Raw genomic sequence first — 23,468 nt, 5'->3', positions numbered from 1 at the left:
TCAACTGTAACAAATTCATTGTTAAATCATGTGAAATAAATATAGTAAAAGCACACTGAAAATGTAACTTATCCAATGGTGAAAAAAATTGCTAAATAATTGGGGGACAAAACATATTTGGTTGTTCAGTATTCGCGGAGTGTTTCACTATATTTGGCTTCAGGCAAGAATTTTCCTTTCGGTGCATCCTTAAAAGTTTGTAATTAGAGGGATTCCTCATTGCATTACATAACGTGGGCTTAAATTGTTCCACAGTGAACAATGGAAAAAATATGTTTTCCTTTAAAAATAAGATATGCTTACAAAGACATCCAATATACTGTGACGACATAGTTATTTTTTTTACTAGGGGTGAAACAGTTCTCGGTAAAGAATTGAATCGTCCTGTTATCCTCCCACAATTAGGCATGCACGTGCACCATCATTAATACAACCACGCATTACTAATATAGTTTGGTGAAAAAAACAACGCAAAATGGATGTCGGTTAGTAGACACGCTCCTTACTGCTGATTGGCTATAAGTGTGTTTTGGTAGTCGGCCCGTCTCCTTTTCCAAAGCGTTTTTCAAACATCGTGGACTCTGCCTTTAAAGTGCTTTATTTTTTATCTCGTAACTCTCTCAACATCACAACAGCATCATGAATGGGCTAATGAAACAAGCTAAAGTGCGCTTTGTGTTGCCATTCATGTAGCCTACCATCAGCACCAGTGCCCAGTTCACCCAGGCTCCAGACGTCCACAAGTGACCGAGGCGTGCAAAAAGCGAACACCCTACGCGGTGCAGCTTCACGGACCGCGCTCGAGGGAACGGAGACGCCATCGCCCAGAATGAAAGCGATCGGGAAGCCGTGGAGGAGCTGCTGCCCGGCCTTTGCAGATTCAGCGTGCCTCACATCACCCTGGCTACAGACGTCCGCAGGCGATCGGGGCGTGCTGCGAGCGAGCTTCCCTCGCGATGTAGCTTCACGGACCTCGTCCAGGTGACCGAAGATGCCATCACCCAACACGAAAAGCGGTAAGACTCCGCTTGCTATTGTAACCTGCATTACTTGCCACATGTACAGTTTAGCTTCTTCCATCAGCATAGAGGGGTTTACTTGTGCTAAGTGTATTGAAGTAGTAAGGCTGACGGAGAAGATTGCAGAACTAGAAGCGCGCATCCAAACGCTAGTTGATGACAGTAATACCGCTAATGCTACAAACGCTAATACCGCTAATGCTACAAACGCTTATACCGCTAATGCTACAAACGCTAATACCGCTAATGCTACAAACACTGTTTCGGGTGCGCCTAGTGTTAAACGTAATACACATAGCTCGGTTCCGGCATCTGAGTCAAGGCGGCCGACTAACTGGGTGACTGTCAGGCGGCACAGTCGTATCCGGTGCCCACCCAAGACCCCCCTGGTAATTTCTAACAGGTTCGATAAGCAATACACCGACTGAGACGTCTGTTAAAAGTGCCTTGGTTATTGGAGATTCGATACTTAGGAACGCGAACATTGAGGCACCAGCCACCATAGTCGACGATTGTATACCGGGAGCCAGGTCTTCAGACATTAGATCAAAACTTAAAGTGCTGGCTAATGCTAAGCGTAAGTTTTCTAAAATTATTATTCACACCGGCACGAATGACACCAGACACCGCCAGTCGGAAATCACCAAAGATAATATTAAAGAGATATGTGAAATTGCTAAAACAATGTCAGACAATGTAATATGCTCTGGTCCCCTCCCCGCCTAACGGGGGGATGAAACTTACAGTAGATTATTGTCTCTTCATGACTGGATGTCAAAATGGTGCCCTCAGCATAACGTAGGGTTTATAGACAATTGGAAGCATTTCCGGGGGAGACCTGACCTGCTAAAGAGAGATGGCCTCCATCCGTCTCAGGAAAGAAGGGCGATTCTCTCTATAAATCTGACCAATAGTCTTACTTCTAATACAGTCTGACTATCCAGGGTACAGGTCAGGAAACAGACGGATAGGCTTAACCGTCTGTCTGTTAGCTGCCGTGATATGTCAAGATCACTTATATCCCAGCACTTCGAGTCAATCTTACCAGAATATCAACACATTTCAACTCTATCTGTTCCCCGAACAAATAAATACAGAGCACCGCTTGCCACATCTGGTACAAATCTGATTAATATAAAATTAGAAAACAATACATTAACAGATGAACCTCGAATGTTAAAATTCGGCCTTCTTAACATTAGATCGCTTACCAATAAAGAACCTATTGTCAATGAAATAATTACAGACCAAAACTTAGATGCACTCTGTTTAACAGAAACCTGGCTTAAAGCAGACGACTACATTAGTTTAAACGAATCCACCCCACAAGACTATTATTATAAACACGAACCTCGATTAAAGGGGAGAGGGGATGGTGTAGCTACAATATACAACAAAATTTTTAAAGTAAACCAAAAATCTGAACTAAAATTTAAATCATTTGAACTAATGTTGTTAAATATGGAAATAACTGATCGTAACCACAAACAGCTCTCTTTTGCCTTAGCTACAATCTATAGACCTCCGGGCCACCATGCAGATTTCCTTAAAGAAATAGCAGATTTCCTGTCTGAGCTTGTAGTCACTGTAGATAAAGCTCTTATCGTTGGTGATTTTAATATTCATGTGGAAACCCAAAAAGATGCATAAGGATTTTAACATAAATCAGTCGGGACTGATTTATGATTTTAACATAAATCAGTCCCGAATTTATCTCTCTTATTAACTCTTTAAACATCAAGCAAGTCCTGCATTTTATTTTCAAATTCCTGCATGTTTTTAAACCGAAACCAAGATGTCAGACATGACACGCATCTTAGTATTAATCATTTCACTCTCAGAAAACGTATTAGATGTTTAAATAATAGAGTAGAATCGTTAGACGAGGGATTAATGTAGGTTACTTATTTTTTTCTGAAAACCTCCCACTCATTTAGACAGAATGGGTCACATATGTAACTGTGCTGAAAGATACAATTAACGCTTAAAGGTGATGTACAATCAATGCCTCTCACACTGTTCAAACTTAACCAGGGGTTAAGAGATAACCCTGGGTATTCATAATTTGATGTTTCACACTGTGCATTCCTAAACCCTGGGTCAGGAGTCTCCAACCCAGTTTCAACACATCTGTCTGTAATTATCAAGCCTTGATTAGCTACTTCAGCTGTGTTTAATTAGGGTCATAACATTCTAACCCTGCTTCGTTTCACACTGCATGCGTTTGGCACCACAATGCAGGGTTAACACCACAAATGCGGTGCTAACCCTGCTCCAGAGCAGGGTTTCATAACCCTGGGTAAAAAGCGTTGCTAACACCGCTTTCAAATTACAGGTGTGAAACGCTCCTTAACCCAGGGTTAAAAGCGGGGTTTAGAATGAAGATAACCCAGGGTTAAGCGCAGTGTGAAAACCCCTTATGTAGTGTCAACCCCGGTTCTAAATATCTTTCGCTAGAAATAGGATACGTTCCAAAAGCTTTCAAACTAGCAGTTATTAAACCGCTGATTAAAAAACCACAGCTTGATCAGGGAGAGCTTAATAACTTTGGTCTAATCTCATATCTCCCTTTTATTTCGAAAATATTAGAAAAGGTAGTGGCAAGCCAGTTACGCACATTCTTGACAAATAATAGTACATATGAAAAGTTCCAATCAGGATTTAGGCCCCACCATAGCACAGAGACAGCGTTGCTTAGAGTTACAAATGACCTCCTATTAACATCCGATCGTGGTGAAATCTCAATTCTTATATGATTAGACCTTAGTGCAGCCTTTGACACAATAGATCACACAATCTTACTCAATAAACTAGAAAACTATGTTGGTATCAGTGGTCAGGCGCTAGCCTGGTTTAGGTCGTATCTAACCAATCGCTATCACTTTGTTTATGTAAACGAGGAAGAGTCATATCACTCCCTGGTTAAATACGGTGTACCGCAGGGATCGGATTTAGGTCCTATCCTGTTCTCTTTATACATGTTACCCCTAGGAGACATTATCAGGAAACATAACATAAGTTTTCACTGCTATGCGGATGATACCCAGCTTTACATCTCCTCACATCCCAGCGAAACACAGAATACAATCCATCACGCACACTACGGTCGCAAAATTCTGGTCTATTGATTATCCCTAGACTATCAAAAGTGTCTTAAAGTGGAAGATCCTTTTCCTACTTAGCTCCCTAAGCTCTGGAATGATTTACCAACCGATGTCCAAGAATCAGCCACAGTCGATCATTTTAAATCTAGACTTAAAACTTTTCTCTTCAACAAAGCATTCGCATAATTTGTTTAGTAAAGGTACTTAACTCGAAATAGTTATTTGTATGGAACAAAGCACTCGCGGTCATAACACAGACCAACCAAATAAATAAATAAAAACCTTATCTTATCTTATGGTCGAGTTGCGATTTTGGAACTTTCGTGTGTCTTGTGAATAGGATGCCATACAGACCCATTTGCCACTGAACCTGCATTAACGACGACAGTGGGGCCTTCAGCCTTAGTCCAACGGGTTGGCACGTATGGTTGGGTTGTGATTTTGGCGCTTTCGTGTGTCTTGCGAATAGTATGCCATACAGACCCGTTTGCCACTGAACCTGCATTAACGACGACAGTGAGGTTACAGGCCTTAGTCAAACGGGTCAACAGGTTTCATTTTTTCTTAAAGACCGAAAGGTGACCCTTAGTTACCATATATACCGTCGCAGTGGGCCCCCAATTTGCAAAATCCTCAACTGTGGATAATATAATTATGCCGCAATAGTTAGTATGTCTGAAACTAAGCTGATTAAACCACATCACTGTGTGACACTTGCATTACATGTGAACGGCCCCTACGCTAATAAGATTTTGTTTTTCTCTCCCTGTCTCGTCCTCGACCCCGAGGAGAATGGGACAAACAGACCCAGTTCAGGTAGATGTGAAAGTCGGCACACCTCTGATCTACTGGTCGTCCTTCAACGTGATGCCCAGCTGATGCCTGACCAACGATCACCAACAGAACCAGCTTAATCTCCGCTTAATCTCCTTATCCGTTTATATGTGTGTATATACATATATCTCCCAAGGGTTTTTCCCCCCTAGGACTTTATTTCCTCGGCTAAACAGCCCGAGGTTTTTTTTCTCCTAGGGTTTTTTTTTACCCCGGGGAGGCAGCCTTCTTGGGCTTAACTTAGCTTCCTCTTCTAGACGTTACATTAGTAATACGCTCGCTTATAATGTCGAGTCATAGCTGCAGCAAATTTGACTGCTTATGCTATCGTGTATTATGTTATGCTATCTGTCATTTTTCTGTGCTTTTACTGCTTCTATTAATGTAAAGCTGCTTTAAAACAATTAAGTATTGTGAAAAGCGCTATATAAATAAAATTGAATTGAATTGAATTGAATAACTACACAAATAGACCCATTAATAAAAAAGACCAAGAAAAAAACCTTTATGCAACTCCTCCAATGCTCTCTCCAACTAGGCTACGAGAAGAGTCAACAAAGGCCACACACTGTCATTATGTTGCATGTGTAATGGTAATTTGGGTAGGGCTGTGTTGAAAAAAATCAATTTACCGATTCTGAATCGATTTTCATGTTAATTTCTTTTTAAGATCGAACCGTAGCTCAGAGGATCGATTTAATAATTAATAACTTAAACTTGGCTCTTCATTGAATTCACGCGCACGAGGTGGAAGGACATAAAAAAAAATGAACATAGCGATCAATAACGTTAAGCAAGCGGTTGTTTTGAAAACTCTAGAAACACTCAAAGCTGCGATCTATATGTAAAATAATCCACTCATAACAAATGAACGAGTTATTTGTCTTATTTTTATAATAAGCACCAGTGAATCCACCACGGGTCTGGCAGCGAATCTCTCTCTCTCTCTCCCTCTGTGCTCATGCAGCTGGTCTCTGATGGGCAGAGGTTTCTTGAGGTGCGCGCAACGGGTCACCAAATAAAAGAGTTCTTCTTGCACAAAATGCTAATAGTTGTAAAGTTTTCTGAACTTTAAGCAAGCTAAGACAAAACTCACGTTTATATCAGTGACACGTGCGCTGCTGGAGCGATGTAGTTTGACACCTAATTTGCTTATAGTACAAACATCTCTAATCAGAAAGACGAGAAAGAGGCGCAAATGTTAATGTGTAATAGAAAGTAAAGAGCCTCAAGACCTTAAAACAGACTTCATTACATCATAGCACCCGTCATAATATCTATATCTAGAGCTCCGTCTCTCATATACAGGTATTTATCCTGTCTGTAGGTTTGTGCATATATTTATACCTGTTCATTTTACATACTGCCTATTTTTAATGTAATGTATGCATAAATACAAAATACAATGCATACTATAGCTTCAATAGTCTATAAAATTAATAACTCAAGATTCTGTCTATCAAGACTTATTCTGTTGTTATCGTATGGGCAAGTGAGCCCTTACTATACTGATTCACAAGTTCACAACCTTGGGAGCTAGGGAACGAATTGAGACACAGGGTAAGTCCTGTCTTGGTAGTAAATGTTCAAAAACATGGCATCGAATCTTGACTCGAGCCAGGGGCGGATCTACCGGGGTGGCAGTCGCCACCCTAAATAAAAGCATTGCCACCCCATATGCCACCGCAGCGCTGGTATCCTAATATATATAATACCCGAGTAGGCTCTTCTAACCAGAAAGGCAATGTAGTTTTTCTCTGCATGTGTTTAGAGGTGGGAGACACATATCTGATCATTATTGGTGTGTGTGTCTTAGAGGGGGTGGGACAACCACATAGCTGATGATGATTGGCTTAATTTCCATCGTTAGCCAAACAGAAGCAGCATAGTTCACACAAGCACGAACAGTCAGTCCGAGCAGAAAGTCTTTTACAGTTAAGCAATTAACGCTCGAGTAGGAGTGTGATATAGCTCTATATCATCAAGGCTGTGATTAGGCCAGAGGCAATCACAGCTGTGATGATATAGAGCTATATCACACGACTCCGAGAGCGATATTGCTTTTATACAACAGTTCGATGGAACACGTTTGAAAAACGAAAACTAGAAAACAACAACAGAGTTATTTTAAAAGGCTCTTTGTTTGAGAACTACTTCTTCCGCCACGGATTTGAGGGCGGCCAGAATGACAGGTAACACTTTCGGTTGCTTTGAATCTCATAACAACTCAATGGACGGAAAAGCCGTTTCTTTATATTACCGTTTCTTGGTCACAAAGTGTAGTTTTAAGATTAGTTCAGTCGAGAATGTATATTATGTATTATATTTAAATCTGCAGTCGATTAGTAAAGATAGCACCTGTTTGAACGCTTGCTTAGTGAAATTCGGTACGAGCGGACGACAGCGTTCACTCGCCCCGCTGACCACCGCCCTCTCTGGGCTACATCTCTGACAGGGATTTCCTGGCTCTCATGTTAGCCTTGTTTGTTTTTGATCGTCAAAATGAGATCAAATCAGCAGTATTTGGTGTCATGATCAAACTATTACTTGTTTTTTTATTCATATTTAGTGTCTTTTGTGTTGTTATTGTTTTGGCGCGAGGTAAAAGTTAATAAAACTATAACTTACTTGTATAACGTTGCTATTGCTTTCCCATTTACTCTTAACGCGATACGAGCACTCGATTATTATTAAACTTTGTTCTTGTCAGTACTATATAAAACGTTTTTATATAAGTGTCAGAGATATGTTTTTGCATGCTGCTTATAAATATATCAGTGGCGATATCTCATAACATGTTTTAATAGTCACGTCACAAAAGTAAATGATCAATGTCCACATTTAAAAGCTGCGGTGCTTACCTGCAGTTCCACTGTGTTTTCGCGTTCTGAGAAGAGATATAGCTCCAGAAAAAAAATAGTTTACATTCCTCTTTCTAGGCCTGGGTAAAAATATCGATTCATCAATGCATTGCAATTATTTGTTTCTCAAATCAATATCGATTCATCAAATCCTATGAATCGATTCAGCCCCCCGGCCAGTGGCGGCGCTGTGGGCAAAACTCTAGTGAGAGCGTTCAGCATTGTACAAGACGTGCTTTATCAAAAAAGAAAGATCAAAGATGGCAAACAGTAGCACTTCTTTCAAGCCTGCACCATCAACGTGACCAAACATTAGTAATACTACACACATTATTTAAAAATATACTCAGGTACCTAATTGCTTGTGTATTTACTTATTATTGAATCGATATCGAAGCAAGTAAATCAATATCGAATTGAATCGAATCAAATTGAATCGAAGCCTCAAGAATCGAAAACTAATCGAATTGTGAAATTCCTAACAATACCCAGCCCTACCTCTTTTCCAAGTGTTAATCGTCTACACGATGTGACAAGACATAACTTCCATTAAGTTTAACGTAACATCCAAGAGCACTGATCTTTGACGGAATAATAACTTCCAATTGGGATTCACACACTGATTCACGAGCTAGTGAACTAACGAGACAGGCGGAGAGTGATTCAAAACAGCGTGTTTGTGTGTGTCCGTGAGTGGGCAGTTTTTCCATTCAGATATGAGCCTGTTTAGAGAACCTCCATTCACTAGGTGGCGGAATGATACGAAATGTGAAGCGGTTACTGTGCCGTTATCAGTAGATTATTGCACGCCTCTTAGCCAATCAGATTCGAGAACCAGAAAGAACTGTTGTATAATGTAAAATAAGTCAGCGCAGTCTTGCCAACTTGGTGACTTTGTCGCTACATTAAAAACCTTTTTAGACCCCTTTAGCGATTTTATTAAAAAAGCAACTAGGACAAATCTAGTGATCTTTTCTGCCGTGATTGGAGACTTTTGGAAACTGCAGTGAAAAGTTGCATCACCCCATCCAAGGCACTCACATGCAGCCCGGTTCTCCGTTCCGAGTCGCACAAACCCGCAACAACAGATCGATGGCAAGTACAACGATCTCAAAACACAGGTAGCGGATGCAAGCACAAAGTATAAAAAGCACAAACGTTACTTTTCCATCGTTGAGGTGAAAGGCAAGAATGTTTATGAACGTGCTTATGCCCATGAAGAAAGAGTCTCTTCATGTCTGTAGCAAGTAATTCTGATCTAATGAAGCCCCTCACATCATCACATGCTGCCAAAAAATTAGTGGTTTCTCTTTACTGTCTTTAAGTGATTAAGTTGAGCATCACATCAGCAAATCAGAGTACTGAATACGGTCATATTTTACAGATAAATGTAGCATCAATATAAAAATACAAAAATTAAACTGTTGATTGTTTAATATTGCCTGAGGTAGTTGCTTGGTAGTTAAAACAACTGAACTGCAGGTTTGTGTAAGCAGTAAATATCTTTGAAGCAGTTCTTTCTAGAGTTAGCCCCCCTTTATGTCTTGTTAGCTACTGCAGCAATCAAAATATTCCATACGTACATATATGAAATCGCTTGTTATGATATAACCTAATGTTTTTGTTTGTCTTCATTAAGGAGACAAAACTATTCAATGTTGTATGTTTAGAAAGCTTGAAAGACAACTTCATGCTGCATTTTCCAAGACACTATGAAAAGAAAGGCTGATATCCATTTTTTTAACCAAAAAGAATAGAAAAATCAAATACTATGGGAGTGGAAGGTACAAATAAAACAGAAAAATATGTTGTGGAAGGGAGAGGAGTAGATTAAGTCATGAAAGAAAAAAACATTAGATAGTAAAGCGCTAAAAAGAAGTGAAAAGACAGAAATCCATTATGAAGTGATGTGAAAGGATTAAAGAAGAGGGTTATGAGAGAAAGAGATGTGTGCCTTTCAAATATGTTTTACATTAAAGGCGGAGTCCACGATGTTTGAAAAACGCGCTGGAAAAGGAGACGGCCTACTACCAAAACACACTTATAGCCAATCAAATCAAATCAAATGCCGGGTTGCGTATGTGTGGGGCGGGTCTATCAACAGAAGGTCCAGATTCTATTGGTGTAGGGGCGTGTTTGTTTAGGTGATTTAAAATATCAACATTGGCTTTCAAACATCATGGACTCCGCCTTTAATATAAACTAGGCAAACCTATTTTATTTATATAACAGTCTTTATACCATTATGTTAAACCTTGTTCATCATGGTAACAGACAGTGTTTTTAGATATTGGTAAGACGTATGTATTAACTTAGTTTTAAGACAAAGGGTGCTACAGTAGAGATGCAAAGGTAGGTGCTTGGGTACTTATAGGAACTTTTATAGGAACTTTTATGTTATAAAAATTTAAGGGTTCGGTTTATACACCGAATATAGTATATAATTTCTTGTATCCACGACAACCATGCAAGGATGCTTACTTCATTGCCACCCCTCGTAGTTCTCATGCCACCCCATAAATAATTTTTCTAGATCCGCCCCTGACTCAAGCCAACTCCAGATTACTCTCAAAGTAAACTAGACTAACCATAAGACCCCTACTGAAAAATCCAGCAAAGACCAGCATAAGCTGGTAGCTGGTTTAGCTGATTTAAGTTGGCAGTAGCTGGTCTAAGCTGGTCCTCCCAGCCTGGCAAAGCTGGTCAAGCTGGTGTATCAGCTGGTCTTTCAGCCTGACCAGCTAAGTCCAGCTATACCATCTTAAAAAGTGACAAAGCTTGCTGCACCAGTATTAGCAGCTAAAACCAGCTCACCAGCTTATGCTGGTCTTAGCTGGATTTTTCAGTAGGGACATCAAAACTACTGGTTTATCTGGTCTGATTAAGTCCAATATGGTGTGTATATATAATACGTCACTTTATACAGCAGTCAGCAGTTTAATGTCCATGTTAATTTACACATTCATGTACAACAACAAAAAACACATGCCCTTCATGTATAAATCCAGGGGCCTGTTGCACAAAAGTAGAATTAAGACATCCAGGCTAAATGACTGAGCTGAGCTCAATGAAGCCAAAACAAGTGCGTCCAGGCTTAATTGGTTGCACAAAGACCAAGCCAGGATGACCAGACACGGATTCATCAAGCCAGGTGAAACCAATACTGGATAGGTGCACGCTCACGGCTCACTCAACTAGACCCCGCCACCGATCACAGATTCACCGATTCACCATGGCAACTAGCGGCGTTCTTTTCCCCGTCAGAGGCGCAAATCCATATGAGGAGGTAAAAGACATAATTAAGAAGAAAGGCAACACCGCCACAGTGATAAAGCAAAGAGATAAAGCGTGGCAAAGTATTGCAGACCATCTGAATGCGTAAGTAGTGCACAATTACACACTCACCGCTCCGCTGAAACATCATAATTACAATTAAAATATTTAATTCACATCTCCAAAAAAGCAATTGTACTCTGATTATGAAACAGTTAATTTTTTATTGAAATGGACTGCAAGTATGAGTGAAATTGTGTAAAGTAACTCCATCACACTGGATAAGGCTTCAATAAATTATTATGAAAGCTTACATTATTACTACGCTCATTATGTACTCTGCTTCTTATGTTGTCCACCGTTTACTTTTTTTCTGCTTTTATTAATGTAAAGCTGCTTTGAAACAATGAAACAATTGTGAAAAGCGCTTTATAAAAATAAATAAAAATTGAATTGAATAAATAGATGAGCTATTAGTAATAATCAATTTAATTTATAAAGCGCCTTTCAAAGGACCCAAGGTCACTTGCTCATTGCACTGCAAAAAATGACTTTCTTCGTGTGTTTGTCTTGCTTTCAGTTAAAATATCAAAAAATTCTTAAATTAAGATGTATTAAAAGTTTTCTTGAAATATACTTTTTCATAAACACTTAATTTAAAACAAATTTTCATATTCCATTGGCTGATTTTTTTCCTTATTTTCCCAGGTCATGTTGCTGATCATCAAGAAAATGCATCTTAATTTAAGAATTTTTTTATATTTTTACTGAAAACAAGACAAAATTACAAAGTAAGTCATTTTTTGCAGTGTGACTCCATTGAATGTTCTTGTGTGATAAAGAAAGTCTCTCTTGTGTGTGGTGTGTGTGTGATGTAGATTAAATATGACAGATCAAAATCAAATACAAGAACATTCTGCAGAATGGTAAGGGCCCTGACTAATACTTAATAGTGCACAAGCATAGATTTTACCCAGAAGGTGCCTGCTTACACATTGTCTGCACTGTTTTAGCAGTGAAAAAGAATACCCAGAGACAAGCCACGGGTGGTGGGTCACCAAAAGCTGACCTGACCCCAGCAGAGGCCAGCTTTGGAGCTAAATAAATGCATGCCTGTTAGAGGGGATCCCTGGGGGAAAAGAAACAAGCATAGGTCCCTCCCAAGATGCCACCCGCTTTAAAAAGGTATGTTCTTCCATCTCTGCATGGGACACAATCACATTCATATTAAATCTATTTGGACTGTCTGACTTTGGTTTGCCTATTGCCTTGCAGTGTCTGGCAGCACTGTGTTACTGTTAAAGCCACCAGCACGAGCACCAGATGATGCTGATCCAGTGAGTACTCCATCAAAGGCATACTATAGGCCTGGCATGTCTTGTCTACTAGCTTCAATATGAATCCGATTAAATGTGATAGGGTCAAGGCCCCATTTCATCAGCACATAACGGCGATGATGATGATGAGGAGACCATCTCTCTGGATTCCAGAAGGCATAAGGTATCATGTCAAACTTGTGAAAGTACTATTCAGTCTACAATGGTGAGTCATCATCATTTGGAGCCATCACAAAATCTCATTTCTTTTACAGGACCCAGTGTCATTGGTGCACTGGACTGCACACACATAAGGATAAAAGCCCCCTCAGGTGCCCATAAGGCAGATTTTGTAAATATGAAATCTTTTCACAGCATTAATGTTCAGGTGAACATAACTTTTTGATATTTTCCATTGAACACTGGCAAAATGGCCTGGCTCAGTCCATGACTCCAGAATCTTTCGGACCTCTGAAATCTATCAGTGCCTATCACAAGGTGAGCCACACAACCCCTATTAATAACCACTTTTTACATAATGGCTGTGTCAAGAATATCACTGTGTTTATGAGGTAGTAATGATGATATTTTGTGTTGACAGGTGAATTCTCTGGTGTGTTGCTGGCAGACAGGGGGTATGGCTGCCAACCTTTTTCCTGACACCTTTCACAGACCCCCAGGAAGCACAGCAGGCCTACAACTATGCCTATGCCAGGACCAGGCCCAGAGTTGAAATGACCTTTGGCCTCCTGAAGGCACACTCTCACTGCTTTCACAAATTAAGGGTCAGCCCTGTGAGGGCATATGACAATACTGTGGCTTGTGGTGTCCTCCACAACGTGGCCTGCCTGAGGAAGGAGAGGGCACCCAGAGTGCCGCCAGCCATGGACTGGGACAATGCGGAAATCTTCCCTGATGACAACAGTGGTCGGCTGCTGAGGGACCAATATGTGTTGAATTACTTTAGTTAGTATGTGTGCTTTCAAATATTTTTTTTTTGGCCTCTTTTGATGTTTGTGCTGTATAGGCTACTGTTTGTAATACAAGCTTGCAGGGAGGCTACTGCATCCATTAATTTGTCTGTTCAGTTAGTATGTGTATGGATTTGTCCTGCATTTATTTCAGTGTGCAGACATGCAGGGTGTGTTATATACAGACCTTTGAATGTGTATTTATCCTTTGGTTGTATAATATGATTTGATTCTGTGCTTTCCATCTTGTAGAGTCACTGTGTGTAGGGATCGACCGATATGGATTTTTCAGTGCCGATGCCGATACCGATTTTTGTTTCATCAGCCTTAGCCGATGACCGATACAGGCGGCCGATTTTCTTGAGACGATATTTGGAGCCGATACTGCTTTTGCTCACTCAATTTACATTATAAAAATTATGTAAAAAATGGCATGTTGTTAAAAGGAGATGTTATTAGTTTGGACAGACATTTATTTTAGTCTAGGACTAGTCTAATCTCTGTCCAGGAAACTGCCCCATAGAGATGAGAAATAAAACCTGCTTTGTTCAGTTAGGCCGAGCTTTCGATGTTGTCCTGGAAAGGTTGGTTGTTTTTAGTCACATGACCTGCAATTGCTTGCGGCTTCCAGCACTCTGTCTGTAAATAATGCCGTAAAAAATCGGCGAACACGGAAGCCATGTATCGGCCGATGCCGATACACATAAAACTCGCAAATATCGGCCGATATATCGGCCGGCCGATATATCGGACTATCACTAACTGTGTGACTTCAGTTTCGAAAGGAGCTGATGGTTTACCTGCTTTGTTTTGTCCTTATTCAATAAAGGAACATAATGTTACACTTTGTGCTTTTATATTTATATGGAATGTGTATTTTATATGACAGAGTATAAGGGCCACACCGAGGAAAGGACAAAATCATACATTTGAGGCTGGTTCTTTCTGTGGAAAGATGCATATTGTTTTTACAGTCCTGATACTTATAACAATTTGATGCTGATGTGCCAAAAGATTAAGTATGTCCTTGTTTCTGAAACCATACTAAAGTACAATTCCACGAAATGCCCCACAAACTGTTATTGTAACAACTGTCCTCCTCTAAAACAACAAGTTACAATATTACGACTTCATTCTCTGTCTGTTTTTTTTTCTTCTGTGGCCCTAATGTTCTATCATTTTATATATAGCCTTATAGTCTATTGGAAACTGTAAATTATCTAATGATAGCAACATCATCTAAAAATCATAATTTATCCAAAATTATTGAAATTAATAATCACAAACATTTAAAAAATGACAGTGGGTCTAGAAATATGTGATAACAATGTATATTGGGCAGTGAAATAACTATTGGTTTCCATTTGTGGTGACTGCTGACTGACATAAGTGATGAGATTAAATAGATCCTGGAATTTAGCCTGGTCTGAAGCAGGCTAGCTACACAGAATAGATCTCCATGGTAATTTATTCACCTTATTTTTCACGACAACAAGGGCGGCGCCATTTCGCTCATTTTGTCAACGTTCTTCCGGCCGCATAGACGATGAGCAGCTGAGGTAGTGACTGAAGGCGACGCGTTAAGCTTAAAAGGCTCACTCGAGCGCCTTTATGTTTCTTTCTTACCAATTTTAAGCCAACTGAGGAATACCCTTATCCCAAGTAATGGTTCGACTACGATGTTCCGGTAACTTTAAACCACGCCGGGTGTTGAAAATGTGGCCAGTTTCAGGTAAGCTATCTTAGCTAACTTTGTGCTCGTTCGCCTAAAGTTAGATTTGTGAAGTCCGTTTCACAAATACACTTAAGATCAGTAACGTCAGTTTATAAAATGCAACTATTTGAATGGTTTTAATTGTCCACCTATATTTTTATATTTACGATAGTGCAACGAGATATTATAGTACATTACATTCTTACAGTAGCTCACGTGATTCCTACAAGTTACTGAGATTTCAGATGCTAAAATGTCAGTTCATTTCTCATTCAGATATTGATAATGACCTATTAAACGACGTATTATTTAACACTGAAGTTAAAGGTTGTGTGTATAATGTTACTGTCTCTTTTTAATGCATCTCTCTCTTACACACTGTTCTGTTTAAGTATGGGTGCCATTTATATATTAATTCTCATGATGTAAGTTTATTTTAAATACTGTCATAAAAATGTTTATGGTTATATTGTTTTCATAGGTGCATTGATGTGTAGTGATGCAATGGACAACTGTGATCAACATGTTCCTAAACTGTGATGCAGAAACACAGTGGGAGGATCCATCCGTCTCTAACCACAACTACACTTTAAAATCACAACTCAACCTGAAGCAACATACATCTGATATGGGAAAACAATGGTGCGGTTTCCTGGACAGGGCTTATGCTGGTCCCAGGCTAAAATGCATATTTGAGCTACAATAATTTAAAAACACCTTTTACTGACATACCTCAACATATATAAGTGGCATTGTTTTGTCACAAGATGCACACCAGTCTTGTTTTTTGTAGGGTTTGTTTGTAAAAACTAAAATGTCCTAATATAATTAAATCCTAGTCCTGTAAACCATGTCCGAGAAACTGCTTCAATGTGTTGAGCTGGCATGCAATGTGTTGAGCTGGCATGTTTCTCAGCAGAGATATGTACATATCTCTGCTGAGAAACAACCATCTTTGTCAGCTTTACACAGGGTTGATATTGCATCCATTACACAGTCGCCAAGCACTTTACCAGTACATACACCAACAGCTTCCAGATAAACACTTGGGATCAGCTCCTGATGACTCCGATAAAGCTGTGTCTTAATTTATTGCAGGGTGGTCTTGCTTTACCTGTTGTAAAGTTACATTAAACCTTCATATGTGATCAGATGTCATGCAGTGATATTAAACATTTACAGTGTGATCAGATGTTGTGCATTTATATTAAACCTTTACAATGTGATCAGATGTTGTGCAATTACATTAAACCTTTACAATGTGATCAGATGTCATGCAATTATATTAAACCTTTACAATGTGATCAGATGTTGTGCATTTATATTAAACCTTTACAATGAGATCAGCTGTTACCTGTCATGCAGTTATATTAAACATTTACTATGTGATCAGATGTAACCTGCCATGCAGTTATGTAAACCTTTACAGTGTGATCAGATATATTATCTGTAAGGAATTTCTTAAACCATATGTGAGCTTTGTAGATTCCACTTCAAAGGATTTAAGTCTCCTGATTTGAAGGAATAATTGTTGGCAAGTTTGCAAATGAATTCTATCATGGTACCACATAAAAACGAAATAGTTATTGGACTGGCTAAGGTGCACATTTGCTATAAAAAAGACGAAATCACTGTGTAAATATTGGTAGACATACTTTTAATAATTTTCAATGCTGCTCCATCAACTCCTGACAGGACGAGGTAATTAAATATGCCAGGTTACTTGCCGCGGCCGCTTCATATCGTCTAACCACGAGACGATTGATGGGACAATATAAGACTATCCGAGCGTCGTATGAAGTTTTAACCGTGCTCCTAATTTAAAACATTTACAGCAGTAGCGATATTTGTCATTTGGCTAAAGTTATAGTGAACTACAAACAATCTTCTAACCACCAAACTAACCACCGAATGCACTGTGCCATATTAGCAGCGGAAGTCGCTTGACAAAATGCGGAAGAGCGAATAATTAAAAAGGGGCGTGGCGGAATAAGGTGAATACCATAACATGTCCTCCTGCCCCCTATCCAGCTTTAGTGCAACCGGATCACGGATCAGTTGAGCCAGGATCACCAAGATATTCCGGCTTAATCCCTTATCCTAGTTTTGTGCAATAGGCCCCAGGAGCTATAATGCTGCGATATTATTTATGTTTAACTCCACAAACACAATTCAGAGTTAAACAGTTAAACCCTAAAGACAAGAGCACAATAAACAAACTGTGATATTAACATTAAAGCATGTTATGAATAAACACTAGAGGATTATAACTGATGAAGATTAGATTATAAACATCCACTGACCTGCAACTGCTGTAAGTCAAATCGTCTCCAATATTGACATACCGACACAACACTCACCGCCATCTTTCCACCTATTTTACAGTCCACCGCGGCGTCACCTCTTCTTCTTCTTCTTTGGTGTTTAGCGGCATAGACATTATATACGTAGACACCTCATGACGTGCTGGAACGCATCAAGCGTCGGCGCCATATTGGATGGGTCTCCTCGCTGTACGCTAGCACCAGAGTCAATGGGAGTTAACGGAAAGAAAGCCATACTATGGCCGTATTTTGTGCAGCTTAACCGGCGCAATATTGATTCCAGATCACATGGGATTACATTTCACAAGTAAGATTGAACAATCATTTTGGTTATTTTACGTTATTATTTATAATATTATGTCAATGTTCAGCAGGAACTGGTACTCTCTCTCATGATCTCTCGCTGTTTTTTCTTCACATTTGAAGGTTTCCCAGTGAAGTTGCTATAAAACGGTAGGGTTTTGTTGTGACAGAGTCGTCAAAGCTCTGCAAAGAGTATAGAAGAACAAGAGGGGAAACTCGTTTTTAGCAACAGCCACTAGATGGCGCTTCAGTAGCGCGGCCGCTATTTGGAATGAAAATTCTCAGAGCCAATTCATTCTCAATTCATTCATATTCAAATTAATTTAATACCTAATTACATAAAATACCTAATTACGTAAAAATTACATAAAAATTGTGTACTTAAGTACTTTTTAAGTAAAAGTAAAAAAGTAGATGTTTAATGTAGCCTACTTAAATATAAACCAAAAACTTGAAATTATGAAATGTAGTGGAGTAAAAATTATGATAATATGCTTTGGAATATAAGTTTTCTAAAGAAAAACACTGATAAAATACAGATGCTTGAAAATGTACTTTCATGTAGAAAGTAAAATACTTAAGTAGTGTCTGCCTCTCTCTGTCAATATACCATACTTAAAGAGCATAATACAAAGTATTTTAGCATGAAAGCAGTATTTTTTAATGTGTGACAGCGTCCTGTATCATAACTAAATCTCTGCCGCTTATAACTACTCAAACCGTGTGAAAATCCGGTAAAAATTACAGGAGTTATGATTATTCCTCATTAGAAATGAATGCAAGGGAGCGCACTGGAGACCCATCCAAGATGGCGGCCGCGCGATACGTCAGCTCCAATAGGCAGCTCAGTCTACGAGGTGTCTACGTATATAATGTCTATGTTTAGCGGCAGCTTGCATCCGGTTTGTTGCACGGCGTCACTTCTTCTTCTTCTTCTTCTTCTGATTTTATGGCAGGTTGCGAACCAAATACAGGTGCATAACGCCACCTACTGTAATGGAGTGTGAAGAGAGGGTATGCATTCACGTCACTTTCCACGTGACCACGCCGGAACTCGCCCTGTTGAGTGGCAAACGTTCAACAAAATGGCTGGTTTTCATAGGAGCTGCTGCGAAATGCCAGTAAAACTGACTATTATCAGCTTAAAGGAACAGTATTTAAGAAATTTGTATCAATTAGTCATAAAATGGCCCTGATATGTCACTAGACATTAAGAAATCATTGTCATTTCAAATACTTATATCACTGACAACAGTGGTCTGGCCAGGATATTGTTTCAGTGATTATTTAGAAAGTTTGCAGGGTGCGCCTCTTGTGTTTGAAAACGGCCGGTGGGCAGGCTTACGCTAACAAACTGCAGCTTCGGGGGGAGACCAGTGGGGCAGCAAAAATGTGGATTTTGGTTTAATTTATGCTTCACACTGTATTTACATCTTTATTAAATGAATGATATTTATCACAAACTGTTAAATATATTACCTTTTGTTGAAAAAAATATTTGAAATTGGAACATTTAATGTTTAAAGTCGGTAGCGTCCGATGACTGTATAAAGCCAGTCGGATAGCACGTCTGTCAGCACTATCTTGTATGCAGTGATTATGTTTAACTTAACTTTCATTATGCTTTAACAAATTAAAGAACATCACAATCAAGTCAAATAAAACATTATTTTATATTTAATGTCCATTTTCGCAGTTGAAATCAAGTTTTGCGCTCTGTATGGAACATCATTGTTAGCATGTACGGAACATCGTTTTCCCTCATCATCTTTCGTACACAGGCGGAGGAGTTACTTTTCCTCACTTTTCTCAAAAACTATTGGTCCTAAAGACAACAATCAAAGTTTGACTTGTACAATAGGCCTTCCCCCAGAGAATGCGCACACAAACATGCTTATTTTGAGCAAGTTGCTTCGAGGAGTAGCCGAAAGCTATCGAAAAGCACGAAAGTGTACGGAACACAGTAAGTCTACGTTACTGGCCACCAGTTGTGTGATTGCAGTACCAGTTTTAGCCACAAGCTTTGTGATTGCAATACCAGTTTTGGCCACAATCCTACATACTGCTCCTTTAAATTAAATTTAGTTGGACTTAAGCATCTGTGCTTTATTATGATGTTTGTATTGGGGAAAACATTACTTCACTACATTCTAAAGCATATAATCATACTGTGTATTCTTTAATATTGCATATTTAAAAAAATTAATACCTAATTACATTTAAATTGTGTACTTTTACTGGAGTGAAAGTACGTTAATGTACTTAAATATTAAATGTAAAACAAAAACGTATTATTTATGAAATGTTAAATATGATAATATGCTTTGGAATGTATGTTTTCCGAAGAAAAACACGGATAAAAAACAAATATGTTTAAGTAGAAAGTAAACTCTGCTTGTTAACTCACCTGTGGTCTGTGGACGTTGGAATGAACGATCAATTTACTTCTCCTTGTTAATCTGTACAGTCTATCGTACAACAGCTTTTTCCCATTTCGACGCGTTTTCACCGTGTTTTCGTCGATGTCACCATGCACTCAAATGTTGCTCTGTCTTTTGCCACTCAGTGGGCGTAACCGCAGTCCTCTCGCCGGCGGTGACGTCATGTGCATACCCTCTATTCTAACCGGCATGCATCTCGCGCTGATCATAGTAATCGGTTCTGCGCATATTTTGCTCATCTCAAACAAACCTAATGTCAGCAGGCGGATGGTGTCAAAGTGCCGCGAGAGCGAGACGAAATTACACCTCGTATGATTTCTCGAATCGTTCTCGCGGTACTTTGATATCATCGGGCTGTCGGTTCTTGCAGCGCCGCATGAAGTCGAACAAGATTCATGAGTATTCCCCACTGTGAAGTACACGTGTCATCGTTCATTCACTTCCGCCGTCTCGTGTGCATGGTCTGTGACTGTGTGTGATAAAGATGGAGGAGAGAGTAAATGTAGATTTAGAGGATTTATCTTCCTCAGGTGCGCTCCTGGAGACATTTATTCAAGAAATGCAGAGTCATGATCCACTTATCCTCATCGGGATTTTTGTTGCTCTGGCGATAGTTTTTGTCACTGCTGGTAAGAAGCTGGATGTTTGTAACGTTAGTTGTTGTTTATGACACACAGCATGTCTAAGGTTAATTGTTATTGACATCAATGTTCTGTGCAGTTTTCTTTGGGAATTTGTTTGGCTCAAGAAAAGTGAGGAATGTTGTGCTGCTTTTGGGATTGTGTGATTCTGGGAAAACTCTGCTGTTCACTCGAGTGAGTGTCTGTGTTTATTAATTTACACACTCCTTTTAAACATCACTTACCGTTACACATCATCACATCTGCGGTGTTTGTCTTGCAGTTATTAATCGGGAAGTTTGTAAGAACTCAGATGTCCTTTACAGAGAGCTGCGCTTCCTACAAATGCAAAAACGACAAAGTAAGTTTCGTTGGATTAAGTTAACATTTCATTTACATCAAGTCCTGTTTGACAAGTAAAGGCGTGATATGCTTAACACTACAGGCCACCAGCTGGACACTCATTGATGTTCCTGGACATGAAAGTTTAAGATCTCAGATTGTGGAGAAGTATAAGGCTATGGCTCGGTGAGTTATGATACATGAAGGAATGATCAGTCTATAAATGTAAAAAACACAGCTGATAAATTGTTCATATGTTATTCAAGAAAAACATTTACTTTGATAAAGACTCAACGGTTTTTAAATCTTTAGATCTGTCTGATTAAAGAAATCCAGAGATTAACCTACGACCTGTGATTGTGTTTTTGTTGTGATTCAGAGCTATTGTGTTTGTGGTGGACAGTAGTGTTTTCCAGAAGGACGTCAGAGATGTAGCTGAATTTCTTTACTCTACACTCACAGACAACATGGTAGCAAAAAATGCCCCAGCTGTCTTGGTAGCCTGCAACAAACAAGGTAATTGTTTTAATGAATTTGCTCACATGAACAAACCTATGATAACATCCATCTACCAAATTAATGTCTTTACGTATATTTAAAGGCGGAGTCCATGATGTTTGAAAGCCAATGTTGATATTTGAAATCACCTAAACACACACGCCCCTACCCCAATAGAATCTGGGGGGTATTCCAGAAAGCTGGTTGTATGACATACCCGGGTAGGTTTTAAATTAATAAATGTATGTATTCCCCGTGTGCGCACATTAAGTCTAGTACCAGTAGGAGGTTGATTAAACTAACTGTTATTAGGTGCCCCCAGAACTGACATGATCGGGGTAAGCAGATTTTAGGTTAATCAACCGAAAGTTCAGGGTTTCGCTAAGCATAAAAAAAAATGTGTTTGGTTCCGGTTTCCGACCGACCCTGCCAATTTATGTGCAACCCAAATTTATTTTATGAGCTTGGGGAAGAAATAACACACATTAAGTAAATACACAAATAAAAAACTTTGAGGCGAACTATAATTTACCTTTTAGTACAGCACCGTTTTTGTAAAGCACGCGATGCAACGTCCTCCAGCAATACTAACAAGGCAGCTATACGGTGGTTAACACAATCCTTCACACATCGTTGTCGTCACTTACAAAGGCACTGGTAACTTTTGGTGTGCATTCGAGATGCTGTTTCGTGCACAGCAACGTAATCTTTTGCCCCCGCCGAAAGTTGTAACTTACAGACCAAAAAAGACGAGCTGAACAACGATATGCAAGTGGGCTTTTCTCTTCCAGAGACCAAGGCTCATTTTTGCTGACAGTAAGTGAATTATAATATTTGAATTTATGATATTATGACCAGGGCTTGAAATTAACACCAGCCAAATGCAGGTAGATTTCGGCCATGGCGGGTAAGACAGCCAATCCCACTAGCCACTTTGGCAGGTTGAATATAATTTTTTAATTGTAGTTTTCTTAAAAGTTATGCGAAAAGATAAACAATACGCAATGCGAAACTGGGAAACTACAACTCCCATGAGCATTGTGCACCCAGCGCCACGCACAGAGACCTTTTGGTGAGAGACGCGCACGCGATCAGCGGGGCGTTGCGGACTAAAGCTTCACCTTCCAGAGAGCGCGCGAGAGCTGATATATTTGCGAATGCACAAGAGGACGCAGTCTGAGCGCATACACACTTCGTAAAAGATAACAATTGCATGGAAGTGATTGAAGAGATATAAATTGCGTGCACACTCTCAGGGCAAGAGCGGAGAGAAATTCAGTGCATACCTGAATGCACACGAAATCAAAGGAAACCCCCCAGCTGAGAGGTTCGCGCATCATTTTAATGTAACAATAATGCCCTCTCGACATTTGTCATTAAAAGTCTTAAATCACTTTTATCAGAAACCATGACAAGCTTATAAAATACAATCTGCATAAACTAGCTGACAGTAAAATTCATGTACATTTCTTGACAGTATTTACTGCTGTTGTTAATAAATATTGAAAGTGGTTGTCGATGGGTTTTGTGTTTATCTTTTCAGTTTAGAATTAGTGTTTCTTCTACACCCCTGCTCTACTTTTAATATATTCATTCAAAGTTAATCTAGTTATGCCTTACGTACTAGCATGTTTTTCATGCACCTTAATATATGATATGATCTATACTGATATACCGACTATATACATAGTTACAAGAAGGGGTTTTAACATAAAGTGGCATGGCATCTTGCGCGTAGAAGCCATTGGCACATGCCACTACAAAAGTGAAACTTGTATATTATAATCATTCTTTACATACAGACATATATTTCAAATGTTTATTTCTTTTAATTTTGATGATAAAAAC

General features: G+C 39.3%; 2 protein-coding genes and 1 long non-coding RNA gene across 8 annotated transcripts in view; 2 read left to right on the top strand and 1 right to left on the bottom strand.

Annotated features, from left to right (window-relative positions):
* cux1b (cut-like homeobox 1b) overlaps positions 1-17,857 on the bottom strand; it is an 84,976-nt gene extending 67,119 nt beyond the window's left edge. The window contains exon 1 of one of the 5 annotated variants that reach the window (XM_073862739.1): positions 17,453-17,857. In XM_073862739.1, coding sequence (XP_073718840.1) covers positions 17,453-17,458 — 6 coding nt within the window. In that variant the 5' untranslated portion in view covers positions 17,459-17,857. Of the gene's footprint in view, positions 1-17,395 lie in introns of all 5 variants that reach the window. The other 4 variants (XM_073862738.1, XM_073862736.1, XM_073862737.1 and 1 more) reach the window with 4 other exon arrangements.
* On the top strand, positions 11,893-15,523 carry LOC129455078 (uncharacterized). Of its 2 annotated transcripts, XR_012367724.1 has the most exons (5): positions 11,893-12,017; positions 12,105-12,428; positions 12,511-12,591; positions 12,683-12,905; positions 13,009-15,523. It is a non-coding gene; the product is annotated as an uncharacterized lncRNA (long non-coding RNA). The 2 variants fall into 2 exon arrangements; XR_012367723.1 differs by having other exon boundaries at positions 12,105-12,591.
* A 2,713-nt stretch (positions 17,858-20,570) lies between the features above and the next one.
* srprb (SRP receptor subunit beta) overlaps positions 20,571-23,468 on the top strand; it is a 41,286-nt gene continuing 38,388 nt past the window's right edge. The window contains exons 1-5 of the mRNA XM_073862735.1: positions 20,571-20,789; positions 20,881-20,975; positions 21,064-21,141; positions 21,226-21,308; positions 21,502-21,638. Of these exons, the coding sequence (XP_073718836.1) occupies positions 20,645-20,789; positions 20,881-20,975; positions 21,064-21,141; positions 21,226-21,308; positions 21,502-21,638 (538 nt within the window). The 5' untranslated portion in view covers positions 20,571-20,644. The remainder of the gene's footprint in view (positions 20,790-20,880; positions 20,976-21,063; positions 21,142-21,225; positions 21,309-21,501; positions 21,639-23,468) is intronic.

Source organism: Misgurnus anguillicaudatus, chromosome 24, assembly GCF_027580225.2.
Source record: "Misgurnus anguillicaudatus chromosome 24, ASM2758022v2, whole genome shotgun sequence".
Lineage (NCBI taxonomy): Eukaryota > Metazoa > Chordata > Actinopteri > Cypriniformes > Cobitidae > Misgurnus > Misgurnus anguillicaudatus.
Note: the sequence above shows the minus strand (reverse complement) of the source record. Positions and strands in the feature narration are given on the sequence as shown.